The sequence below is a fragment of the Falco rusticolus genome, chromosome 2 (genome assembly GCF_015220075.1).
Source record: "Falco rusticolus isolate bFalRus1 chromosome 2, bFalRus1.pri, whole genome shotgun sequence".
NCBI classification, from domain to species: Eukaryota; Metazoa; Chordata; class Aves; order Falconiformes; family Falconidae; genus Falco; species Falco rusticolus.
This window is the reverse complement of record NC_051188.1, coordinates 82,348,808-82,370,842: the sequence shown is the minus strand read 5'-3', so window position 1 is coordinate 82,370,842 and position 22,035 is coordinate 82,348,808. Positions and strand designations below refer to the sequence as shown.

At 43.3% G+C, this 22,035-nt stretch overlaps 1 protein-coding gene across 2 annotated transcripts; it reads left to right on the top strand.

Annotated features, from left to right (window-relative positions):
- Positions 1-118: 118 nt before the first annotated feature.
- On the top strand, positions 119-19,090 carry DDX3X (DEAD-box helicase 3 X-linked). 2 transcript variants are annotated; one of them, XM_037376874.1, is made up of 17 exons: positions 119-752; positions 3,331-3,388; positions 4,424-4,474; positions 9,465-9,588; positions 10,747-10,887; positions 10,971-11,070; positions 11,603-11,738; positions 12,153-12,238; positions 12,901-12,999; positions 13,079-13,239; positions 13,439-13,583; positions 13,711-13,855; positions 14,145-14,326; positions 14,417-14,534; positions 14,980-15,136; positions 16,099-16,226; positions 16,561-19,090. In XM_037376874.1, exons 1-17 carry the CDS (start codon positions 708-710, stop codon positions 16,641-16,643), a joined length of 1,959 nt encoding a protein of 652 aa, XP_037232771.1. In that variant the 5' UTR covers positions 119-707; the 3' UTR covers positions 16,644-19,090. The 2 variants fall into 2 exon arrangements, with proteins under 2 accessions (XP_037232771.1, XP_037232770.1); XM_037376873.1 differs by having other exon boundaries at positions 581-752; positions 16,102-16,226.
- The last annotated feature ends 2,945 nt before the right edge of the window (positions 19,091-22,035 follow it).

The window sequence follows — 22,035 nt, the reverse complement described above, 5'->3', positions numbered from 1 at the left end:
CATTATTACCTGCGCCACTGTGCAGGGGTAAGCGCACAAGATGGCGGCGGGCGCCGGCCGGGCCGCCCACGTGACCTAAACCCCCACTCCTTCTAGAGACATCTCAGCGGCGCGCGCGGCGACGGCCAGCGCAGCGCTCTCGCGAGCGCGTCGAACAAAAGAAGTGTGTGACGGGGTGTGTGTCGCGATCTCGCGAGACCTCGTGGCCATGTCCCTCACCCCCCCGCCCCCCCTCGCGGGGATCCGGGCCGTGGAGGAGAGCCGGCCGCCGCGGGGAAACCTCGCGGTATCGTCAGCAAAGCCCGGGAGGCCCAGCGGGTGCCCGCGCGGGCCCGGCGCCCCAAGTCTCGCGACACCACCGGAGCGGCCCTCAGCGAGGGCTGAGCGGCAGGGGCTGGCTCAGGTCTCGCGATATCTCGCCCACGCTCCCCCGCCGGCGCAGAGCGGACGGCTTCTCGCGCGATAGCTCTGGGCGGGAGCGGGGGGAAGGGAGCGCCCGGGCAGGGGCGGTAACGTGCGGGCTGAAGTCAGCGCGTGCCGCCGGGCAGGCGGGGGGCGGGGACTATATAAAGGCCGGGGCCGAGGTGGGGGGGGCCTCAGTCAGGAAAGCGATTCGCAGTGGACGAGCAGCAGCAGCGGCGAGTTCCCAGCCCGGCGAATCTGAATTTCTCGAGGCGGAGCGGGACACCCCGAGACGATCTCTCGTTATGAGTCATGTGGCGGTGGAAAATGCCCTCAGTCTAGACCAGCAGGTGAGGGATGGGCCCCGGAATGCGGGCGAGGGGGGGAGGAGTGGGGAGCGGCAGGCCGCTCCGTTAACTCGAGTGCGGTGGCGGACGGGGCAGGAGGAGAGGCTCGGAGGAGGCTCTGAGTGCGGGGGGAAGGGGTGGCGGGAGGGACGGGTGAGATTGCTGGCGTGGGACTTTAATTGCTTCTCGATCCCCGATGGTTGCGTCGTGATTTCTTCTCGCCCCTCCTCCCCCCTCCGGCTCTTTTTGAGCGGTAATCCCCCCCCCCCCCCCCCCATAACGCGGCCTGTTTGTGGCGTATTTGGTTGTTGCGCAGTTTCCGTTGTGTGGCGGCTCCGCTCCGGGTTTCCTCCCGCGGGGGCGGACAGGGGGCTGGGGTTGGGGAGAGGGAGGGAGGCGGGCAACGGGAAAGACGGGACCACCGCTGCGGCCGAGCAGCCGAGCCGGAATCTGCGCCTGCCCCCGCGGCCTTCTCGCCACGCTCCAGGCCCGGCTTTTGTGTGGCGGCGAGCGACGATGGTAACGTTGGCGGCCGGGACCCCTGGCGGCGGCGGCGGGGAACGGCCGCGCGCTTGGGGGGGGGGGTGGCGGGGAGGGGGCAGCCCGGGGAGAGGGGGGCAGGGAGAAAGACACGATAAATGGCGGCCATTGTGCCTCTGACGGGGCGAGGCGGGGGGTAGGGGAGGACGACGCTTTGTGTTGGCGCCCCCATCCCCGGGGAGGGGGCTGGGGGAGGCGGCGCCGGCGGCAGCCTTTGTTCGAGCTGCGTCAGCAGGGCCCGGCAGCAGCCTTTCCCGCTCTTTCCTCCGGTGCCGGTGGGGCCCGGTGACGCAGTTGGGCCTAGACCAGGAGCGCCTCAGCCGGCGTGTGTTCGGGCGGCTCTTGGGCCCGCGATGTTCTTCCTTCCCTCTTCTCTTGGTGGTGGTGTGTGTGGTTGGTTTTTTTTTGTTGTTTTTTTTTTCCCCTCCTTTCCTCCTGATCCCTACGTCTTCCACTGCTCCCCCCCTCGCCTCGCTGGGCGGAGTCAGGCACAGGCCCGTGCCCAGTGTGGAGGGGATAGGTGGTTATCTAATCTCTGGAGAAGGCGGGGGCGGGAAGGGGCCCCTATGGCTGTAGCGGGACCCAGGGCGGGCAGCTGGCCTGGCAGGGCAGTGCTCGACCTCGGCGGCTTGTAGGCTTCGGGCGGCCTCTGCTCTAGAGTCTTAGGCGAAGTAGGTCAGGGAGCCGGTTCTTCCCCCCCCCTTCCCCCCCCCCTCCCCCCCGCGGTGGCACGTGACGGGTGCCGGCTGCCGGATTAGCTGGGCGGCTGCGGCTGCTCCCTGCTGCGCCGAAAATCCCAACCCGCAGTGCCGGCTGCACCGCCGCACTGAGATGGCGGCCGCGCCGGCCTTCGTCGTTGCGCCATCTCCGAGATCAGCTTTTGGCAAGTGTTGCCCCCACGGTGGAGACTGTGGAGGTCCAACGTGAGAAGATATGTGTATCGCTTCTGTTCACAGTCCCCTGAGAGCCACTTTTACCTAGTAGAGAATCTTTGGGTTTGCTTACTGTTCAAATCGGAATTACTCTTCAGCCTGATGTTGATGCTTGGATTAACTAAAGAGATCGGGTTTTAAGTAGTAGCTTTAAAAGAAGATGATATGAGGCCTGGCATTGGAGGATTTTTTGAGAATCTGAATGTCCTAAATGGCAACACACACAGCTGAACATCTACAAGGACAGTGTATGGGGATTGGGATCTTTGCTTTAGCTTGATTCAGGTCATAGTGGAAGACGCTTTCGTGCAATTGGTCTCACATAAAATTTAATTGTATTTAAACATGTCTGTCTTTTCCCAAATAAGTTTCTAATCTTACCATGCAGGCAAACAACTAATGAGCTGTCGCTTAAGCTTTGCAAGTTGCTCAATGTCTTCTGCCAAAATAAGTCCATATTGTGTTTAACTTAAAATATTTATGCTAGTAGTGCTTGAACTGAAAAACCTTTTGGTAGACTTTGGTGTGAGACCAAAGGCTGCAGATGAAGTTTTAGAAAAGCAAACCAAAAATTCTACTTGCTGAAGAAGTCACCTGATGTTATAATCTGCATGTTTGAGGCAGCTACTGTTCACAAAACATCTCAGTAGTGTTAATGCAGTTTAAAGAGGTAACTTGAGTCTCTCTGCAAGTGAAGTGTCCAACTGAATTGGTATTTGGCCTGTAGTCTCTGTAGACCTTAATAATAAAAATTGCTATTGATCTCAAATCAAAATGCATTAGAGTGGACTGAAAGGCTATTTTAATGGTCGTTTAGTCTGCATGTAGTGTGTATCAGAAGTCTGTGGTATGCAGTTTAGTGGGTGCAGGGTACTCTTCTGGCTTTGCTGCCTGTGTGGTTCATGTTTATTGGAATATGAAGATGCTTGAAGGTGGTATGGCCTTGAGTACTAACTATGGTTTTCGGTTCCTCTCTACAGGAGGTGTAACTGACACTATAGACAAATTTCTTTGCAGCAGTAACTTGTCGGAACACTCCTTGCTCTTGATAAGTAAAAGTTTTTTATATCTTTAGCATAAAGTCATGATCCTTGTTTTATTTCTTCCAGTTTTCTGGTCTAGACTTGAACTCCTCAGACTCTCAGAGTGAAGGAAGCTCTTCAAGCAGTAAGTACATGAAAGTTTTCAAGCTTACAAACGGTTTTAGAAATGGGGGTTTTGTAGCTGTGAAAAGTAATTTCTGAAGACAAGGTTTAGAGGCAGATGGGGAAATTGAGGTTGCTAGTTATGCCTGCTTTGAAAATGCTGTATGCTTTAGATGGGAGCACGCACTTTAGCAGTGGTGCAGCATGTAAATTTCCCAAGTGTGTAACTAACGTGAGGGAACTTGCTGTTCCAATTTTGTACCAGACCTTCTGTTGCCTCTAGTCAAACAATGGAGGCTGCTGGTTGTAGCAGTAATATGATGACCAGTTTTCTCAAAACATCCAGCTAGATTTGGAGTGTTTGAAGGTTAGACTTTTAATATTTGACTGGGCTAATTTTAATTCATTAAGTAGAAACTGCATTCTATGATATGCAGGGCTTATGTATGTTAAGAAGGGGGGGGGGAATCTTCCAGGAATTCATATTGAGCTTGTGCCTGGTACTTTCTGATTCAGGTTGCATAGCACACAGACGCTTCTGGATTGTAAATGAAGAGTGCTATTCAGAGGCAGTTACATGTGGCTTCTGGTTTGAGCTGAGCTGATGGTTGAATTTAAGGGGAAGGAAAAATACTGGTAGTAATAATAGTGTGAGTGCCACTACTTGAATGACACAGTGAAAGTCTTAAGCTGCTCAGATATTAAGGCTTAACCTGGTGCCAGATGAGTTCTAGGAAGACAGGCTTTCATCATAAATACTGTAACATCTACGAAGGGCCTGTATGACTTGGTCAAAGAAATAGCAAGACATCTATACCTTAAACAAAGAAATTACCTAAATGAGTATGCAAGAGCTTAATCTTCAGTGTGTTGGCCCTCAGAGAGGGATATTATTGAGTGCTGTAATAAAGGACTCTTGTTTAAAGATACTGTAAGAGGCCTTGAAGCTTCTGAGGCAGACAGTGTTTTTGGTAAGCAAAAGTTGTTGGGAAGACTAGTATCTCAAAAGGTGCTAATGCCGTAGTTTTGTAATGCTACCTTTTTTTTTGTCCTTTAGAAGGCAGATACATTCCTCCTCACCTGCGGAACAGGGAAGCTTCAAAACAGGGTATGTATCAGAAATATAGTGGCAACACTTTTTCCTTGTTCTTGGCCTCTTTCTGAATCTTTAGTCAAAGGCCTTAGCAGACTGTTACAGTACTTAAAGGTGATTATGCAGACTGCTTGACTATTCTGTGCAAAACACTGCAACTTAATCTGCTTTTAGTGTGCTATTCTTCATTCTTTCACCAGTTTATATTCTAAGCTCTGGCAGCACGGTTTTGCTTCATAACTGATTTCATAGTATGGGAGGACTTGGATCTCATCTGTTTCTAAAAGCACAGTGGACTTGCGCAGATTCTGTTAAGTACTGCAAGAGGACCCCTTCTGTTAGAAGTGAGTGGGAGGAGAATATTGAAATAAAAGGTGATACATCTTATAGTTCTGGAGCTGTGTAATTTTATGAAAAGGCCCATTCCAGTTTTTCATGCATTTGAAGAAACGGATCAGTCCTTGTCTTGCCTCTGCCTGTGTCCAAGCCTAGTGGGTTTTTTGTTGTTTGGATTTTGTTGTGTTGCTGCTTTTTTTTTTTTTTTTTACTTAAAAGAAGCATGGTCTAAATTGCCAAATGATGATCAGCATGTTACCAGAGCTAAAACTTCTGGGGAAAGTAGAGAGACTGGTTGGCAGCTCAATGCTCTTGAAGCTTCTGATCGCATTAGCTTAATGTATGCAGTTTTTCAAGAAATTAGCTAGCTAAACCTGAGCAGAACACACAGGTTTCTCAAAAGCAGGAAACAAAGTTGGCTTGCAGACATTTGCTGTTTGTAGAATTCGTTTCCTTACATAGTAATTTGTACCAAACTCTAGCATAATTTTGGGGGATACCTGATAATGGAGGGTTATTTTAATCTTAACCTTGAGTACATATCTGTGACCAACCACAGGACTGTCATCTTTTCAGTGCAAGGTGGAAGTTCAGATATTGAAATGTACATGTGATCACATGTGGCCTTTCTTGGGGCTTCAAGCTTCGCCTGGAAAAAAAGTAAAAAAGTCATGAAACTTAACATAGGCTGCCAACTGCCTGTGAAACTTCACGTTTAAACCTGGTTGAGTATTATATCACTAGACTCCTCATGGCTCCTGTGACCTGTGGTGGCTAAATAGAAAAGCTGCAATTCTAGTTCAGACCCTCTACTGGGAAGCAAAACCTATGTGATCAGTTCAGTGATGTGAAGCTGAGCTATTTCATAGGATGATTTGAAGTCTGTTTCAGTTACAACTTCATAGAAGCAAATGTTACTTTTGTTACAAGTAAATTAATGATTGCTGCTTTGGCTGTGTTGAAGCTATTCTGTGTATTGGCTGCTCCTTGGAATCTTTAGCAACAGATTTAGTTTTTCAAGGTGTAAACATTAGGAAGCAACAGGCAAAAGAGGCCTTGGATAGTAGTGGTATTTGAGCATGTAACAGAACTCCTGATGTAGCCTCACAAGTGTAGTAGCCTGATAAAATTTTTATTGATGCAAAAATAAGTTGAACTAAGTGATATTCTACTGGATTGCTGGAATACAGTTCTGTCTTGCTCATGTACTGTGGACTTCAGTGAAAGTGTTAATTAACTATTACGGCATTGAAAAACTTGAAACTTGTTTCCTCTATGTGGTGTTCCCTTAGACATGCTCTAGAAACAAGTAATGTACAGTTCCTAGCTTGGGGTTCTCACTTTCCTCTAACGGATGATGGTATGTTAGTTCATAGACACTTAAAAGTTGCACAATAGGCTTACGTGCAGCTAAGTAAGAAATTGCTTAAGGCAGTGGACTTCATACTTTAAAAATAGCTGTTCTTTGTCTTCATGAAGGGCTGATCATCTTCATGATTTCAGGTAGGTGTTGATGGGAAGGCATGCTAAGGGATCTAGAGTATTTCTGTTTAAAACTCCTACAGTGCTTTCTTCAGCTTACTCTTACCATGCACCTGTGCCTATTGTAATACTAATCCATTAGCTTTGTATATGGGAACAAGACAGTACAGAACTGCAGGAAATAAGAACATGAATAAAAATAGGTCTTTAGGTTATTTAATGGCAGTTGTTTTTCAGCTGCTGAAGCTACAGTATATGGAGCTCAGTATATAGGGCTACCTGGTCTAGTGTCTTGTTTATTGAGCTTGACTTGATAACACTAAAGCTTGTTGTAATGTAATTTTCTTAAATTTTCTGGAAGCTGCTTTTGGCTATTAAAAGTCTAATTTGATCTATGTAACTCTTTTCCCATCCTCAAAAAACCTCTGAGGATTGCTGCTGCATGTGGCAGCTTTTCAAATAAGCTGACTATGATTGGTGTTAAGGTATTGGAAAATGAATTAAAAATGTTGATTGGGGAGAAACATGTACAATTCCAGCACTCTTCAAAGGTGCAAGAGCTACAAAATTGCTCTGGAAATGCATTAACATGCTGAACTCCAAACAGCCCTCTGAGAACTATGTGCTGGGTAGAACACAGATTTTTACTTTAAAATATAAAGTGCCTTGATATGTTAAGGAATTTCCTGATAATTCTTGCAGTCCCGTGATCATAGGTTTTGCTTTAGGGAAGTCAGTCTATGGTCTGTTCCAGGTTGTCTCAGTGCATTTGCTTTTTATTTGCGATGTGTTCTAAATCACAATGGTGTCTTTTGTTAGGTGGTTACATAGAATGGTTGTATGGCTTGGATCTCTGTTGTTCTGTGCTGATCCACAAGTAAAATCAAACCAGGAATACCAAAATGAAAGTGAAATAAATGGCCCTAATTTTCAAACAGGGGGTGTGTGCGTGCGTATATATATGCATTTGTTCAGACTTGGCCTAGAAGTTTGCTGTGCTATATTATGGAAAAAGTATGGCAAGGTACCAGTTTCAGAAACCAGTGCAATAACAGGCTAGAAGAGTAAGGTATTTGGAGTATAAAACTTTGACTCTTACCAAGTGTGAGAGGTTCCAAAAAGAAGATCTTAATGTGGTGTACAGTCAGCTCGTTTTTTTCACTAATGAGAAACTATATCTATCTTTTTGAAGATTGCTTTGTCAGCACCACTGCTACTTAGTCTCTTGGTAGGATGGCATACCCCAGTATTTTTGGTGTAGTTTCAAAGTTACTCAGAAGAAAACTTGGGTTTAGATGTCTTCTGAACAAGTTACAAATAACTTTCTCATGTGTTAAGGGGTTTATGATATTCCTAATCTTGTGACAGCAGTGTCTCTGTGTGAACTTAATTTATTCTTAAGGAATAAAGTTAGTTCTTAAAGCACTTTGGAGGTCTTGAAGCATTTCATGATCTTGTGTGCTAATAAAATTAATGCATGAGTTATTTTTGGTCTGGCTAACCAAAGCAGAATGCAAATGACTTACAATTACCTTACTAGTTTTTTAAAGTTCTCTTGTGACTAGTGCATGCTTGGATTCTGAGGAGTAGGATTCCTTTCTTGAAATAGAAGTGAGGGGGAAAGGGAGTGACACTCTCCAGAGGACATCTAACAAAGTAGGGTCAGGGTCATTGTTGTAGCAAAACTTCCTCAGAGAGAGGGCCTAGAACACAACTACTTCCTTCAGAATTAATTTGTGGTTGGTTTTTTGTTGTGGATTAACCCCATCTGGCAAATAAGTACCATGCTGCCAATCACTCACTCACTACTCCTCAGGATGGGGAGGAGAGTCGGAGAAAGGTAAGATGGGTTCAGATAAGAACAGTTTAATAACTGAAATAAAATACAATACTTGTAATGAAAAGGAAAGAGGAAAGAACCCAAGTGGTGCACAGGGCAGTTGCTCACTGCCAAATGACTGATGCCCAGCCAGTCCCTGAGCAGCGGTGGGCAGGCCATGGCCAACCCCCCTACTTTATATATTGAGCATGGTGTTTTGTGGCATGGAATATTCCTTTGTGGGTCAGCTGTCCTGGCTCTGTTCCCTCCCAGCTTTTTGTGTACCTGCTCACTGGCAGAGAGCATGGGAAGCTTGAAAAGTCCTTGACTTGGGGTAAGCACTGCTTAGTGACAACTGAAACATCAATGTGTTGCCGACATTACTCTCATACTAAATCCAAAGCAGCATAGTACCAGCTACTGAGAACAAAATTAACTCTTATCTCAGCTGAAACCCGGACACTAATTGTCTGGTGCATAGGTCTTGACTGGTTTTGTGCTGTGGAGCTGGCAAAAGCATGCCTACTAATAAGAGTGACATTATTTGTCTCATTACTTTACCTACTCTCTACCAGAATCCAATGGCTGAGGCTCCGATTGGGTCATTTTCAAACCAAGTGTAGCACAATTTAATGCTCTACATTTTTGCCTATGTTCCAGTCCCTGGTAGCTCAATAGAAACAAAGCCTTTTTTTACTTCATGGTGTTGGCAAGTTGATGTACTTTATATTCTGCTTGGTCCAGTTTCTTTGAGTTAATGTACTGTAGGTGTAAAAGTTCTGTGGAAAAACTCAATACGGTAATTCATTGTGAATAACTCCATATTCCTTATTTCTGCATGGTGCTGTTAATTTGTCTTAGTCCATAGGTCAGATTGCTCTGTGTACTTGCAGCATGACAAAACATTCTAACTTCTGTATGGATTTGTAATGCAAGGGCTAACACTGTTAATTGATCTTTACCAGAGACCTTGTTCACATTACAAAAATTAAATGCATCATCGAAGATTTGTGTTGGAGAGATAATGTAGATGAGTCTTGGGAAGAATTAATGTCTTACTGTTTCTTCTGATACCTAACCATGTTTCCAGACTAGACAACCAAGTATTAGCTTTAAGGCAAGTGCAGTGTTACAAAAAATAACATGCTTGTACATGAGTTGAGTGGTTTTAGCAAATTCTGATAGGTAATGAAAAATGCTTAGTCCCTATTGTAGTAAGGCTCCATTACTTGTACATCATCTGTTCTTGAAGGACTACCTGCCTTTCAGTCCTGTAGCATTTCTAGTAAGGCTTCCTGGACAGAACTTGGCTTTATCTTGTAAAAGCCTAGATCATGTAATGCATGGCAACACTTCTTTCTGTTCTAGGTTTTGATAGTGGTGGCTGGAGTTCTAGCAGAGACAAGGATGCATACAGCAGCTTTGGTGCACGGTCTGACCGTGGAGCAAAATCAAGCTTCTTTGACCGTGGAAATGGATCAAGAGGAGGGAGGCAAGTACTTGCTGTCTGGGTGGTGCTTATGAAGTCTCTGTCAGTTCTAGTAGTGCACCTGTAACATTGACATTAAAATTTTAAGAGTTCTAGGTATGAACAGCAGGATAAAGTAGGAGGAGCCTGGAAGGGGAGGAGAGAGTCAGAGATCTTGCTTTTACAGCTACATGAGCTCAAGGATGAGAAACATGCCTGAAAAACGTGCCCTGTAGTCCACCATCAGCCACTCACTGCAGCTGTAACGACTTGCAGACTTAAGCATTTCACCAAAAATGTTCTAGATGGGTTGCTACTGCTAGAAAAATCATGAAGAGCTGTTGGGAGCAGATAAAATACATAAATGGATTTAATTTTTTTATTTCCTTTTTTTTCTTGTTTAAAAAGTGTAGTTAATAAAACTGGGTGAGACTCTTGCAGGTTCTCTACCTTACTTGATCAGTCTTACACACATCATGCGTTGTATGCACAAGTGTGGTGAGAGTGACCTTTATCAACTAGTAAAGCTGACGCTAGTCCTGTATCCAGACTTTTATCAAACATGATTTACCAGACCAAAAACTTAAGCAGTTGAGGTAAGGACTTCTTCCACCTTCTTTCTGAGTCACTAATACAGGTGAGCTCCCTTTTTATAAAAATAATAATGTGACATGTAATTGAGGTATTTAGTTTGGTCACGTGTGGTGGGGGAATAAAGGAACAAACTACAACACTAAAGGGCTTTGTCTGGATGTGGGAGACATGTAAGAAAGGGAGGAGTACCAAATGTCCCAAGTGTTCTAAGCAGAGTCCCTGACAAAAAATGTCAAAGATTCAGCAACTTGAATTGCAGGTCTACTGGAAGATGACCTATTCTTTTACACTTCTTACGCTTAACCAACTAAAAAACCTTGATTTGAGGTTCAGTGCTAAAGTGAGCTTTGAAATCATGCCAGACTCTTCTGTCTGACAAGAGAATAATGTGATTGATGGCTGAGACTAACTCACTTCAGTTCATAGCTCAAGAAGCAAGTACAGATGTTCTGATGATTTTGATGGTTCTGTAGTTTCATATGTAATACAGAGCATGCATTATGAGATTACTATAGCTTTAATTTTGCATGTAAAAAAAAAAAATCCTGTTGCCCAGGAGCGGTGGTCTGATACTCTTCCTGTATTTAGATATGAAGAGCGTGGAAGAGGCAGTGACTATGATAGGAGTGGCTTTGGTAGATTTGACCGTGGTGGGAATAGCCGCTGGTCTGACAAATCAGATGAAGATGACTGGTCAAAGCCTCTTCCCCCAAGTGAACGCCTGGAACAGTAAGTAACGGAATAATGTAAATTAACCTGACAGGGTCAGTTGATATGGTTAGCAAGTAAAATACCTTCTCTTCTGTTTTTAGAGAGCTTTTTTCAGGAAGCAATACTGGCATTAACTTTGAGAAATATGATGACATTCCTGTGGAAGCAACAGGCAGCAACTGTCCTCCACATATTGAAAGTGTAAGTGTTCTTAAAATCTAGTTTACTGATATATCTTAACAGTGGCTGTTTTGCATGTGAAGCTTTATGTCATGCTGTCATAAGTTTAGGGGAGGAAAAGGAAACGCTTGCTTTCCTGCAGCTAAGCTGTTTTGCAGAGGAGGGTTGCATGAACTAAGACATGAGGGAAGTTGTGTAAGCTTGTTCAGTTACACTTGTAGCTTGCTTTAAACTATGTGACTTGTCTTTAAACAGTAAACATGTAGAGAAGTTGGAGTTGCTGATTTGGAGTAACTGCTTAAGCATAGTATGCTAGCGTAGTCTGGACTTAGGCTTGGCTGGCTTTCTAAGAATTGCTTATGTGACTGGACTAAGTAGCTACCAGGCTCTCGGTAACTAGCTCCTGAGTATCTGTAAATGTTCTATAAGAAAAGCTGAAACAAAATACACTTGATAAATGTGTGTGTTTTGGGTTTTTTTTTTAAGTAAATGACGTGTTCCATGGTGGCTGGAGAGAAGGATCCTTATTTTAATTGTTTTAAATATCTTACAGTTCAGTGATGTTGACATGGGAGAAATTATTATGGGAAACATTGAGCTCACACGCTACACCCGTCCTACTCCAGTCCAAAAACATGCAATACCTATTATTAAAGAAAAGAGAGACTTGATGGCCTGTGCTCAGACAGGTAAGTTAGTAACTCTGTACTACTTAGTTTCTCTGTAGGAGTAGGGTCTTGTATTCCTCAAGCTGCAGATCAGAGGTCTGTAAGGTAGTAGAACTTCCTGTTCAGAGTATACTGAAATACCTGCAGTGTTACAAGTTGCAACTGCTTTAAATGTGGCTTGACTGGATTTACTGTTTGTCCTGAGAGACGCGTTTATGGCTTATATCTCATTCAGTTTGGGGGTTTGAGGTGCTGAGTGATAGGTCTTTTTTTAAATAACCTCTACTGGCAAAGGAGTGCACTCCAGTAGCATAGGTAGTATCAACATAATAGTGCAGATGTTACTAGGAAACGCTAGTGGTACAGGATTAGTATGGTAGTTGACAATGCAGTAGCTTTCAGAAGAACTAATAACACTGAATTGTGTCCTAATAGGATCTGGGAAAACAGCTGCATTTCTTCTACCAATATTGAGCCAGATCTATGCAGATGGTCCTGGTGATGCCTTGAGAGCTATGAAGGCAAGTATTTAAATACCCTGTTCTGGAAAAGCTGTGACCAATGTGTATTTTTGCCCTGTATGCTGATGTCTGCTACTGAACATAATAGATGGGCTTTTAATTTCATCATTATTTTGGGTATGATAGGAAAGGTTCTCAACTTCTAGAATACTTCAGCTGTTGCCCTTAAAATACAGGCTGTGGAACATGCTTGCCCCGCCCGCGCCCCCCCCCAAGAGTAAATAATGTATAACTCTCTAGAGAAAAGATTGTTTACAAGTGGTGGTGGTTGTGTGAGCTTTAAAGACTCTTCCTGTGTCTCAAAAAAGGTACTTGGTCACACGTGGTTATGTTGACTTCAGGATAGGAAGTAACAGGCTTTATGGCAATCATTTCTGTGCTGCTGAAGTTACTGGTCACAGTGTATGTTGTAGAAACCAAGACTGTGTAGCTCTGTCGCTGTTAATATATTAACAGACAGCTGAATCTTGGGTCCTGTAATAAGGATATCTTCAGATGGGCTGCTTAAAACAAGTTTGCTCTTAGCTGTGCTTTTTCTTTCTTTCTTTGGACAAATTTGGTGACCAGTCTTCAGTATAGCCTCTAGTAGCTGTTTTAATTCCCCTCATATTTGGGGTACTCATTCAAAGGTTTTTTGTTCGTTTTTTTTTTTTTTTCTTCAGGAGAACGGAAGATATGGGCGCCGTAAGCAATATCCAATCTCACTGGTCTTGGCTCCCACTAGGGAACTGGCTGTGCAGATCTATGAGGAAGCCAGAAAGGTATATCTAAGAGTATTTAATTATAAAATAGCTTTAGCTTAATTAGTTTTCCTTAGAGCTAATTTACTTTGTTTTGTAGTTTGCATACCGTTCCAGAGTTCGTCCTTGTGTTGTATATGGTGGTGCAGACATTGGTCAGCAGATACGTGACTTGGAACGTGGATGTCACTTGCTTGTAGCAACTCCAGGACGACTGGTTGATATGATGGAGAGGGGAAAGATTGGACTAGATTTCTGCAAGTAAGTGTTCTGTCTGTATGCGAATGACTTGACAACTAGGAACCACATTTTAAAGTGAGATCTAGATTTAATGACACTGAAGTTCTAGCTTTTGGACTGTGTAAACATCCATTTGAGAAGTTGTGGTCCACTGTCTTGTGTTGGGTTACAGCTTAAAGAAAAACTGCTCTGAAGAGTAACCTCTTTAATTACTGTTTAGATATCTAGTGCTTGATGAAGCTGACAGAATGCTTGATATGGGGTTTGAACCTCAAATACGTCGAATTGTTGAGCAAGATACTATGCCACCAAAGGGCGTTCGTCATACCATGATGTTCAGTGCTACTTTCCCCAAGGAAATCCAGGTACTTCACAAATAGCTCATTCATAAGAACAATTTCATCAGTGTAAGGGGGGGGAAAAAAGATACTGGTTTTTATATATATATATATATATTTTTTTTTTACACCTCCCCCCTTTTTTGTATTTTAGATGCTTGCTCGTGACTTCCTTGATGAATACATCTTTCTGGCAGTTGGCAGAGTAGGTTCTACATCTGAGAATATCACACAGAAAGTAGTGTGGGTGGAAGAGTCAGACAAACGATCATTTCTGCTTGACCTGCTAAATGCCACAGGTAAAGATCAGATTCAGATAAGCATACAGGCAAAATTCAGGTGAGGTGAGTCTAATGACTCCGTAGTAGGAACTGCTATTGAGCGGGTGAATGAAAGGGTATTTCCTCAACATGCAATGAATGCCTTGCACTGGCTAAATGTCAGTTTTTAGTTGATGTAGGCTTTTCTGGTAATATAAATGGGGCGGGGGGTGGGGGGTCATTATCTTCATTTTAGAATAGACAGGGTGGTGGAGCCAAGTAATTGTGCAGCTTTTCTTCTGCTAACCTGTGCTTTAATTATTTTTAGGCAAGGATTCTTTGACTCTAGTGTTTGTGGAAACTAAAAAGGGTGCAGATGCTCTTGAAGACTTCTTATACCATGAAGGATATGCCTGTACAAGCATACATGGAGATCGCTCTCAAAGGGACAGAGAGGAAGCACTGCACCAGTTCCGTTCGGGCAAGAGCCCAATTCTTGTTGCCACAGCAGTAAGTAAAATCTGTGAAGTTTGAGCCAGTAAGCCTGTTCCATGGCCTGCAGAACTTTGCTAAGTTTTGATTTAATCCTTTAACCACTAGGTAGCAGCAAGAGGACTGGATATCTCAAATGTAAAGCACGTCATAAACTTTGACTTGCCAAGTGACATTGAAGAGTATGTGCATCGTATTGGTCGTACGGGCCGTGTAGGAAACCTTGGTAAGTATGATGTAGAACTTTAATAGACCGCACATCATACCCAGGTTTATAGGTGTAATAGTATTGGCTAAGTAGCAAATTCCAGCTAAGTACACAGAGAAGCCCATGTGCTACTTTCTGTGACCAGAAGCTGGTCACTGCTGTCTAGCCAGTTTGAAAGTAACCAGTTCCTTTAGCTAGTGCTTTTGTTGCTATTTAAGAGCTCTGATAGCATGTGTAAGCTTGGTATCTTCTGTGTCTGTCAGTAAATAGCCAGGTTTTTTTGTGACTAGCTGTGGTGGAATAACGGTCTTAAACAGCTTTCTCTTCAGGTAATTCTAGTGTTCTCAGGCTTGGCTATAAGGAGTCTGATACTTGCCACAGCTGCACATGGGAGCATGGAATGGGTTTAAAGTGCTGTAGTGTACTTGCATTGTGTGGGGCTAAAACTGATTGTTTACTTTAGGTCTTGCCACCTCATTTTTCAATGAGAGGAACATAAATATCACCAAGGACTTGCTTGATCTTCTTGTTGAGGCTAAGCAAGAAGTACCATCTTGGCTGGAGAACATGGCTTATGAACAGCATCACAAAGGAGGTGGCAGCCGCGGGAGATCTAAGAGGTAATAGCCACAACTTTGGTTAAAGGTATACATAATCTGTTGTGAGAGGCAGTTCTGGGACTTCTTTTCAGTTTAAAAACTAAGTTAGAGGAAGACAAACCAGTGCAGTACAAATTGTGCATTAGGTGCATCAGGAGGTGACAGCTTGATGTCTGGTTTTGTTCTGCCTTATGGTAAGGCAATTATTAAGCAATTAGACTTCCTCTTGCTTAAGCAGACAGCTAGATATGGCTGAGGTAGTGACATATAGCAAAAATTATGTTAGAACTCCATGAAAGCACTTAAAAAACACACTTAACTAGAAATGCATACCTGCATGTACCAGGGAAGTAAACTTAAGCAGCTCTTTTGATGTTTAGGGGAAGGTAATGTCTGCCTCCTGCCAGGAAGGAGGTGTGAGAGTTAAGACTGTGGGCGCGAGGCCACTTGTAAAATAGTTTTGCTGGGGAAACTTAAAATGTTTTATAAGCTGGTAATACAAAGCTATGTTTAATGGCTTAAAAGGAGAAGCAACCCCATTCCTCTGATTGTAGTTGAGATGACCACATGAATTCTAGTTGTTTGGGGTTTGTTTTTTCTTCAGAAGTACACTTGTAAAATGGCTGTCCCTTTCTACAGTACGAAAGGTGGTTATAAGTGCACCACTGAAACAGTAAGATTTGGAAATTCTGTGGAGCAGAGGTTGTGTTGGGTCAACTCTCACGAGGACCTGAGAAAGTAATCCTTAGTGTAACATTGCAAGTTTATGACCCTGTTTGAATAGTAAAAACCTCCTTTGTTACCTTGAAGTATCTTTGCAGATGATGCTTGGATGCTTATAAAGCATGCTGAACACACTTGTACTCGTTCTTGCCCAGCTGTAGTTGGTAACCAGAGCTGAAGAAATTCAGTACTTGAACGTCAACATCCTGCAGTGCTTAAAATACCGTTCCCTTATGTGTTTGTTTTCTTCCTTTATACAGCAGTAGGTTCAGTGGAGGCTTTGGTGCCAGAGACTATCGAACAAGTAGCGGTTCTGGCAGCAGTAGCTTTAGTAGCAGTCGATCAACCAGCAGCCGCAGTGGAGGAAGTGGCAGCAGAGGATTTGGAGGTAAGAAAAACTGGGCAAGCAGTGCTAGCAAATAGAAAACAAGATGTAAATGCTTGCTGTAAGAAAAGTTGTGTAGGTAAGGCTTAAATGTGTCAGGTGGTGCTTGTTACGTAGAGTCTGGCCATCCTTCTGGGATCTAGGCTGGATTGCTGTTGCCTGTCTGATTAGTTTGCTACCTGTCTTACTACCGTTTTGGTTTGTGTGTGTTTTGACAGTACTTCTGGGTGGGTTTCCATTCATAGGCAACAGACATCTTGTCTGTGCCCTTGGTTGTTTTCTTGTTGTGAAGTCTTCGGTGGGTTAATTAAGCATCGCTTTTTCTTGCCTTTCATAGGTGGTGGTTATGGAGGCTTCTACAACAGTGATGGATATGGAGGAAACTATAACTCCCAGGGGGTTGACTGGTGGGGCAACTGAATCTGCTTGCAGCAGATATCCTACCAAACAAGCTAATATGGAAACCACATGTAACTTAGCCAGACTATACCTTGTGTAGCTTCAAGAACTCGCAGTACATTACCAGCTGTGATTCTCCACTGAAATTTTTTTTAAGGGAGCTCAAGGTCACAAGATGGAAATAAAGGAACAAGTAGCCCTATCTTGAAGGTGGTTTTGAAGACTCTATTGCTGTAGTCAGGATTAACTCCCCTCCCACCCATCCCCACCCAGAAACTGCATTTTTGATTTTGTGACTGAGGATCATTTGTTTGTTAATGTACTGTGCCTTTAACTTTAGACAACTTTTATTTTGATGTCCTGTTGGCTCAGTAATGCTCAAGATACAATTGTTTTGACAAAATAAAAATTACTGAACTTGGGCTAAAATCAAACCTTGGCACACAGGTGTGATACAACTTAAACAGGAATCACTGATTCATCCATAATAATACAAAGAAAAACTTATGCGGTAGCCTGCATTAGGGCTTTTGGTATCTGCAGATTTGAAAAATAAAACATCTTGAAGCATATCAATGCAATTAGTTTCTAATGTGGCAAAACTGTACTAAGTTAAAGTTCTGATTTGCTCACTCTATCCTGGATAGGTACTTAGAACCTGATAGCCTTTAATAAGCCATTCCAGTCATGATGAGATGATGTATGGATACATGCATACATTAAAAGCACTGTTTTTGAAGTTAATGCAAGTAAATACAGCAATTCCTTTTTCAATATTTAGGCAGATCATTAATGTGAGCTAGCCAAATGTGGGCAGAACATTACAGGGAATGTTTAAAGGTCTGATAACTTGAAATAGTTTTTAGGAGAATTCATCTATTTAGACTTTTTAAAAATGCCTGCCATATGAAATTGAAATGGTAGAATGGCTGACCACGGCAGTGATAGGTCCTCCTTAAGGGCCTGACTGAATTTTTGGTCTAATAACGCATGCTAGTGTTGATGTTTTTTGGTCAAGAGGGTATGAACAGGAAGAATTATGCAGCAGGCTTTATTTTAATGCAGATTCACATTACTCTGTTCAAGCTGCGTGGAGATGTTAAACTGGCTTACTGTAGACTTTGTAAAATGGCTCCAGAAGAGTAACAAACAAACCTGAGATCACAGAGGTTGGAAATGTACATAAACTGCACAAGGTTTCAATTCTGCTATTAAAGTGCAGTTTTAGTCAGTTTTAGTTGCATAGGTTTCCATTGTATTTATAGTCTGTTTATGCTAAATCTGGCCAAAGATAAGTATTGTCCACCAGAAAAATGCCTTTGCCACCTGGAATTTCTGTGCTAACTTTGTGGCCAGAGCAGTTAACAACTAATCTACAGTGGCAAAGGAAAATGGCAAAAATCTCCTAAAGTGCAATAGATTTTTTCAAGTGTATTGTGCCTTGTTCTAAAACTTTTATTAAGTAGGTGCACTTGACAGTATTGAGGTCATTTGTTATGGTGCTATTTCAAGTCTAGGTTTAGGCCCTTGTACATTTTGCCCATAACTTTTTACAAAATACTTCTTTTATTGCACATTCAGAGAATTTTATATATGTCTTGTGTGCGTGTCCTTAACTTCCAATCTTATTTTGTCTCTTGGAGATTGAACGCAGCTTGTTTAAGGAGAAGGAAATAGATTCTAAAACTTATTTGGGACCATGGGAATGATAGCTGGGAAGAAAACTATTTGCACACGACAGATTTCTAGATACTTTTTGCTGCTAGTTTTGTGTAATATTTATTGAACATTTTTGACAAATATTTATTTTTGTAAGCCTAAAAGTGATTCTTTGAAAGTTTAAAGAAACTTGACCAAAAGACAGTACAAAAACACTGGCACTTGAATGTTGAATGTCACCGTATGCGTGAAATTATATATTTCGGGGTAGTGTGAGCTTTTAATGTTTAAGTCATATTAAACTCTTAAGTCAAATTAAGCAGACCCGGCATTGGCAGTGTAGCCATAACTTTCTGATAGTAAAACAAAAATTGGCAACTTAAAATTAAACATGCCAAGGTTTTGATACACTTGTCTTAAGATATTAATGCAACACTTCTAAACACTGATGTGAAGTGTCCGGATTCTCAGATGTTTGTTGCGTGAGTTTTGTTTAGTTGTGTGTTTTTTTTTTCAGTGAATGTCTGGCACATTGCAATCCTCAAACATGTGGTTATCTTTGTTGTATTGGCATAATCAGTGACTTGTGCATTTTAGCAAGTTTTATCAGCCAGCAATATTTTCAGTTCAGATACAAGGATTTTCAAAACAATATGCAAGAATGGATTTAAACTTGCTGAATGTGAAAATTGAACTTCAAGTCACTGTAGGTTTAGAATTGCTTATTGTATTAGTTTAGATGCTAGCACTGCATGTGCTGTGCATATTCTTGATTTTATTGAAATAAAAAAGTTGAACTGCACAGTCTACTTATTTGTGAAGCGTCACTCTTCTGGTTTACAAGATCTGTAGCCCAAGTGATCTCATTCACGTGCAACTCAAAGCAGGTGAATCTAGTGTGGTACACATCAGTGTGATGGTAAGTGGCAGCCAGGCTTAGGGTTATAGCTGTAGCAACCTTCAAATTACCTGTGCCTGTGCGGTGTTGGGTACTAGTACAGGTTTTCTAGAGAAGCTGACAAGGCAGATGTGGAACAGGTGAGGAGGTAACATTCAGTTTTTTTCCTTTAGTGGGTACAAGGTTTGGCTGTAACAATGTAACTAAAACTTGAACTTCACACTCAGATGTGATTACTCGGCAATTTTGCGTTAAGGACTTCATCTCTTTTGTGCCTTAGAGCTTAGCAAAGCTTTAATTTTGATGCCTGTTAATTGTTGCTGTGCAGCCTCATTGAAAACAAGCAGGTGCAGTTCTGTGGGGGAAAAAGTTCAGTATGTTCCCTCTTCAAAGAAGTGTGCCCCCTCTCCCCCCCCAGTTAGCAAGTGCATACCTGCACTCCAGTTTTTGCGTTAGTTTTCTGAAACTAAGCAATGAGCTTGAGCTTTAATTGGGCTGGAATGAGGTTAAGTACTGGACTATCCAGGGGGATGCAGTGGAAGGAATAGGTTCAGATGTTTCTAGTCTTTGAAGCTAGACAAAATAATCTGGGTTTAAATTAAGTTCTGTGCTAAATAATGGTAGAAACTGGTGAACAAGGGCGGGGACAAAGTAATGCCTGGGGACTTTGCTGCACAAGTGTGGTGCAGGTGCATGGTACGGGTTGAAGACTGGTAGAGGTGTTACGTGGGCTTGCAGTCCTGGATCTATCTAGTACACATCTGTAAAGGGAATCTTCCCTACTTGATACGCCATTGATCAGTAATCTATACGGGCTTTTGAAGAACCATGGAAAGGGAGGAGATGAGCACACTTGCCAGGATAGCTTGCTGGAGGGTCTGGGTTGAGCATGCTGACTGTGGACCACACTAAATTTACCTGCTTTAGACTTGCACTAATGATCAACCTCATCATGCAGGGCTTTGTGTTGTCATGCTATGTCCCTGGTTGTGCAACACACACTTTCGAGTATCTTCCAGAAGCTACAACCTGGCAGTTGTCCTGTTCTGCCCCCTCCCAGCCCCTGTGTATTGTGGAAATACAGAGTCATAGTTAGGAGATACATTTTGCACTGTGGAGGTGGCCTGTGGGACCTGGAAGTCAGGCTTTGAGTGTAAAGGTTTGCACTTGATGCTTGGGTGTGAGGTTTGTTCCTGTGATGGCTCTTGCAGAATGCACAGGTGTGGTGGGTGTCGTTAGGCAGCTGGAACAGGAGCACAGTGCAGCAGTTCTAGGCTAGACCTGTGCGCAGTGCTGTCTGGACCAGGGATCATAAAGACAGCAGAATGGTTAATGTAGAGCAAGGGGAGCTCAGAGTGCAGGGTGAAAACTGCAGGAGTAAGTCTGGTCCCAATGTGTGGCAGAAATTCTGAGGAAGACTTTCTTAGATGGATACTGGAGGAAGCAGTTTGTCTCTGGTGGTATGAGGTTGAAACTGGGCTACTGGGGCAGGTACGAGGAGCGTTGGGATGCTTGAGGTAGTGTGTTAAGTAAGAGAAGCACCGGGCGTGTTCCCGCAGAGGTGAGATTTGTACTTCAGTACCTCTTGGCATACTGGGCAGCATAGTTTCTCCCACAATAAATGGGGAAAGACTTGGGAGTGGGCAGAGAAAACTGATGCTAAATTGTCCTAAATTGTAAGGTAAAGGGCTGTGAAATTAAATGGTGAAAACAACTGCGGATTTGTCTTGGACTGTGAAGCTGTCTTGTATCAGGCCTTCAGAGCCTGCAGTAAAGTCAGCCCTTACTCAATAAACAGCTGCATCTGCCAATAGTAGCAGACGTTACAGCAAAAGGCTGTAGTAAAACCCACCCTTGTTTCTGCCAGTGAGGTTACTGTGAGCTGTGCAGATAAGCAGTGGTTTTGAAACAACATCTGTTTGTCTCCCTTGACAAGGGGTGGGAGATGCTTAGATCTATGTCCTTTTGGGGATTTTCACAAAAGTTGAGGGCAGTGGGGTTACTGGAGGGATTTGGTTACTGTTTTTGTTAGGTGCACGCATGAGATCTAGGCAGTGCTTGAGTACAGGAAAGATTGTGCAATCAGGATACCGCTGAGGTTTTCACCATGGCAGTCAAACAAAAGTTGCACTGTATACCTCGTTAAAACTGTCTGTGTAGCTGCCTGAGTTTGTGAATCCTCATCAAGTGCAGTGTTCACTGTTGCTCATACTGATCAATGTGTTTGTGAAAACAACCTGCAGTTAGGTGCTACAGTCTTCACTGAACTACAGATCTTTCTACTGTTAGCTCTCATTCGTCGGGAGGAGGGGAGCAAAGGAGAGGGGTGTAGTTTTGCTGCTACTTTGAGTCCTTCCACTTCAGTGAAGCTGGCACGTGAGCTAACCTCACAGGACAGTTGTAACTAGATTATTTTTGAGGGGAAGAAGCCAAGGCTATAGAGATGACGTAAAATACTACATGAAACTGCCTTGGTTACACTGTGTTCAGAAAACATGCTGGTAGAGATTCTGTCTGTGGTTCTGCCAGCCTTCTAGCTGGTTGGTTGCTTCATGGAACGATTTGCCTTGTCTATAGCATTGCTCGTATGTCGTGCTTGCTTAGGTAGTTCCTGGAAAGTGATGGTTATCCCCTGTTCATGGAAATAACTACTTTCCAAGTGGAAGTAACTTGCTGATAGTTGACAGAGCGGACCTGGACCAGAGCCAATACCAGGAAAAGCGTAAGTGGTGGTAGGGCCTTTCTCCGCTCATTGATCTACCATGATGTGATCCTCTACTGCTACCCTTAGTTCTTTCTTGGCATTATTTTAGGGAAGGTCTGGAAAGGCTGTCAATGCCATGGATCTCCTTAGGT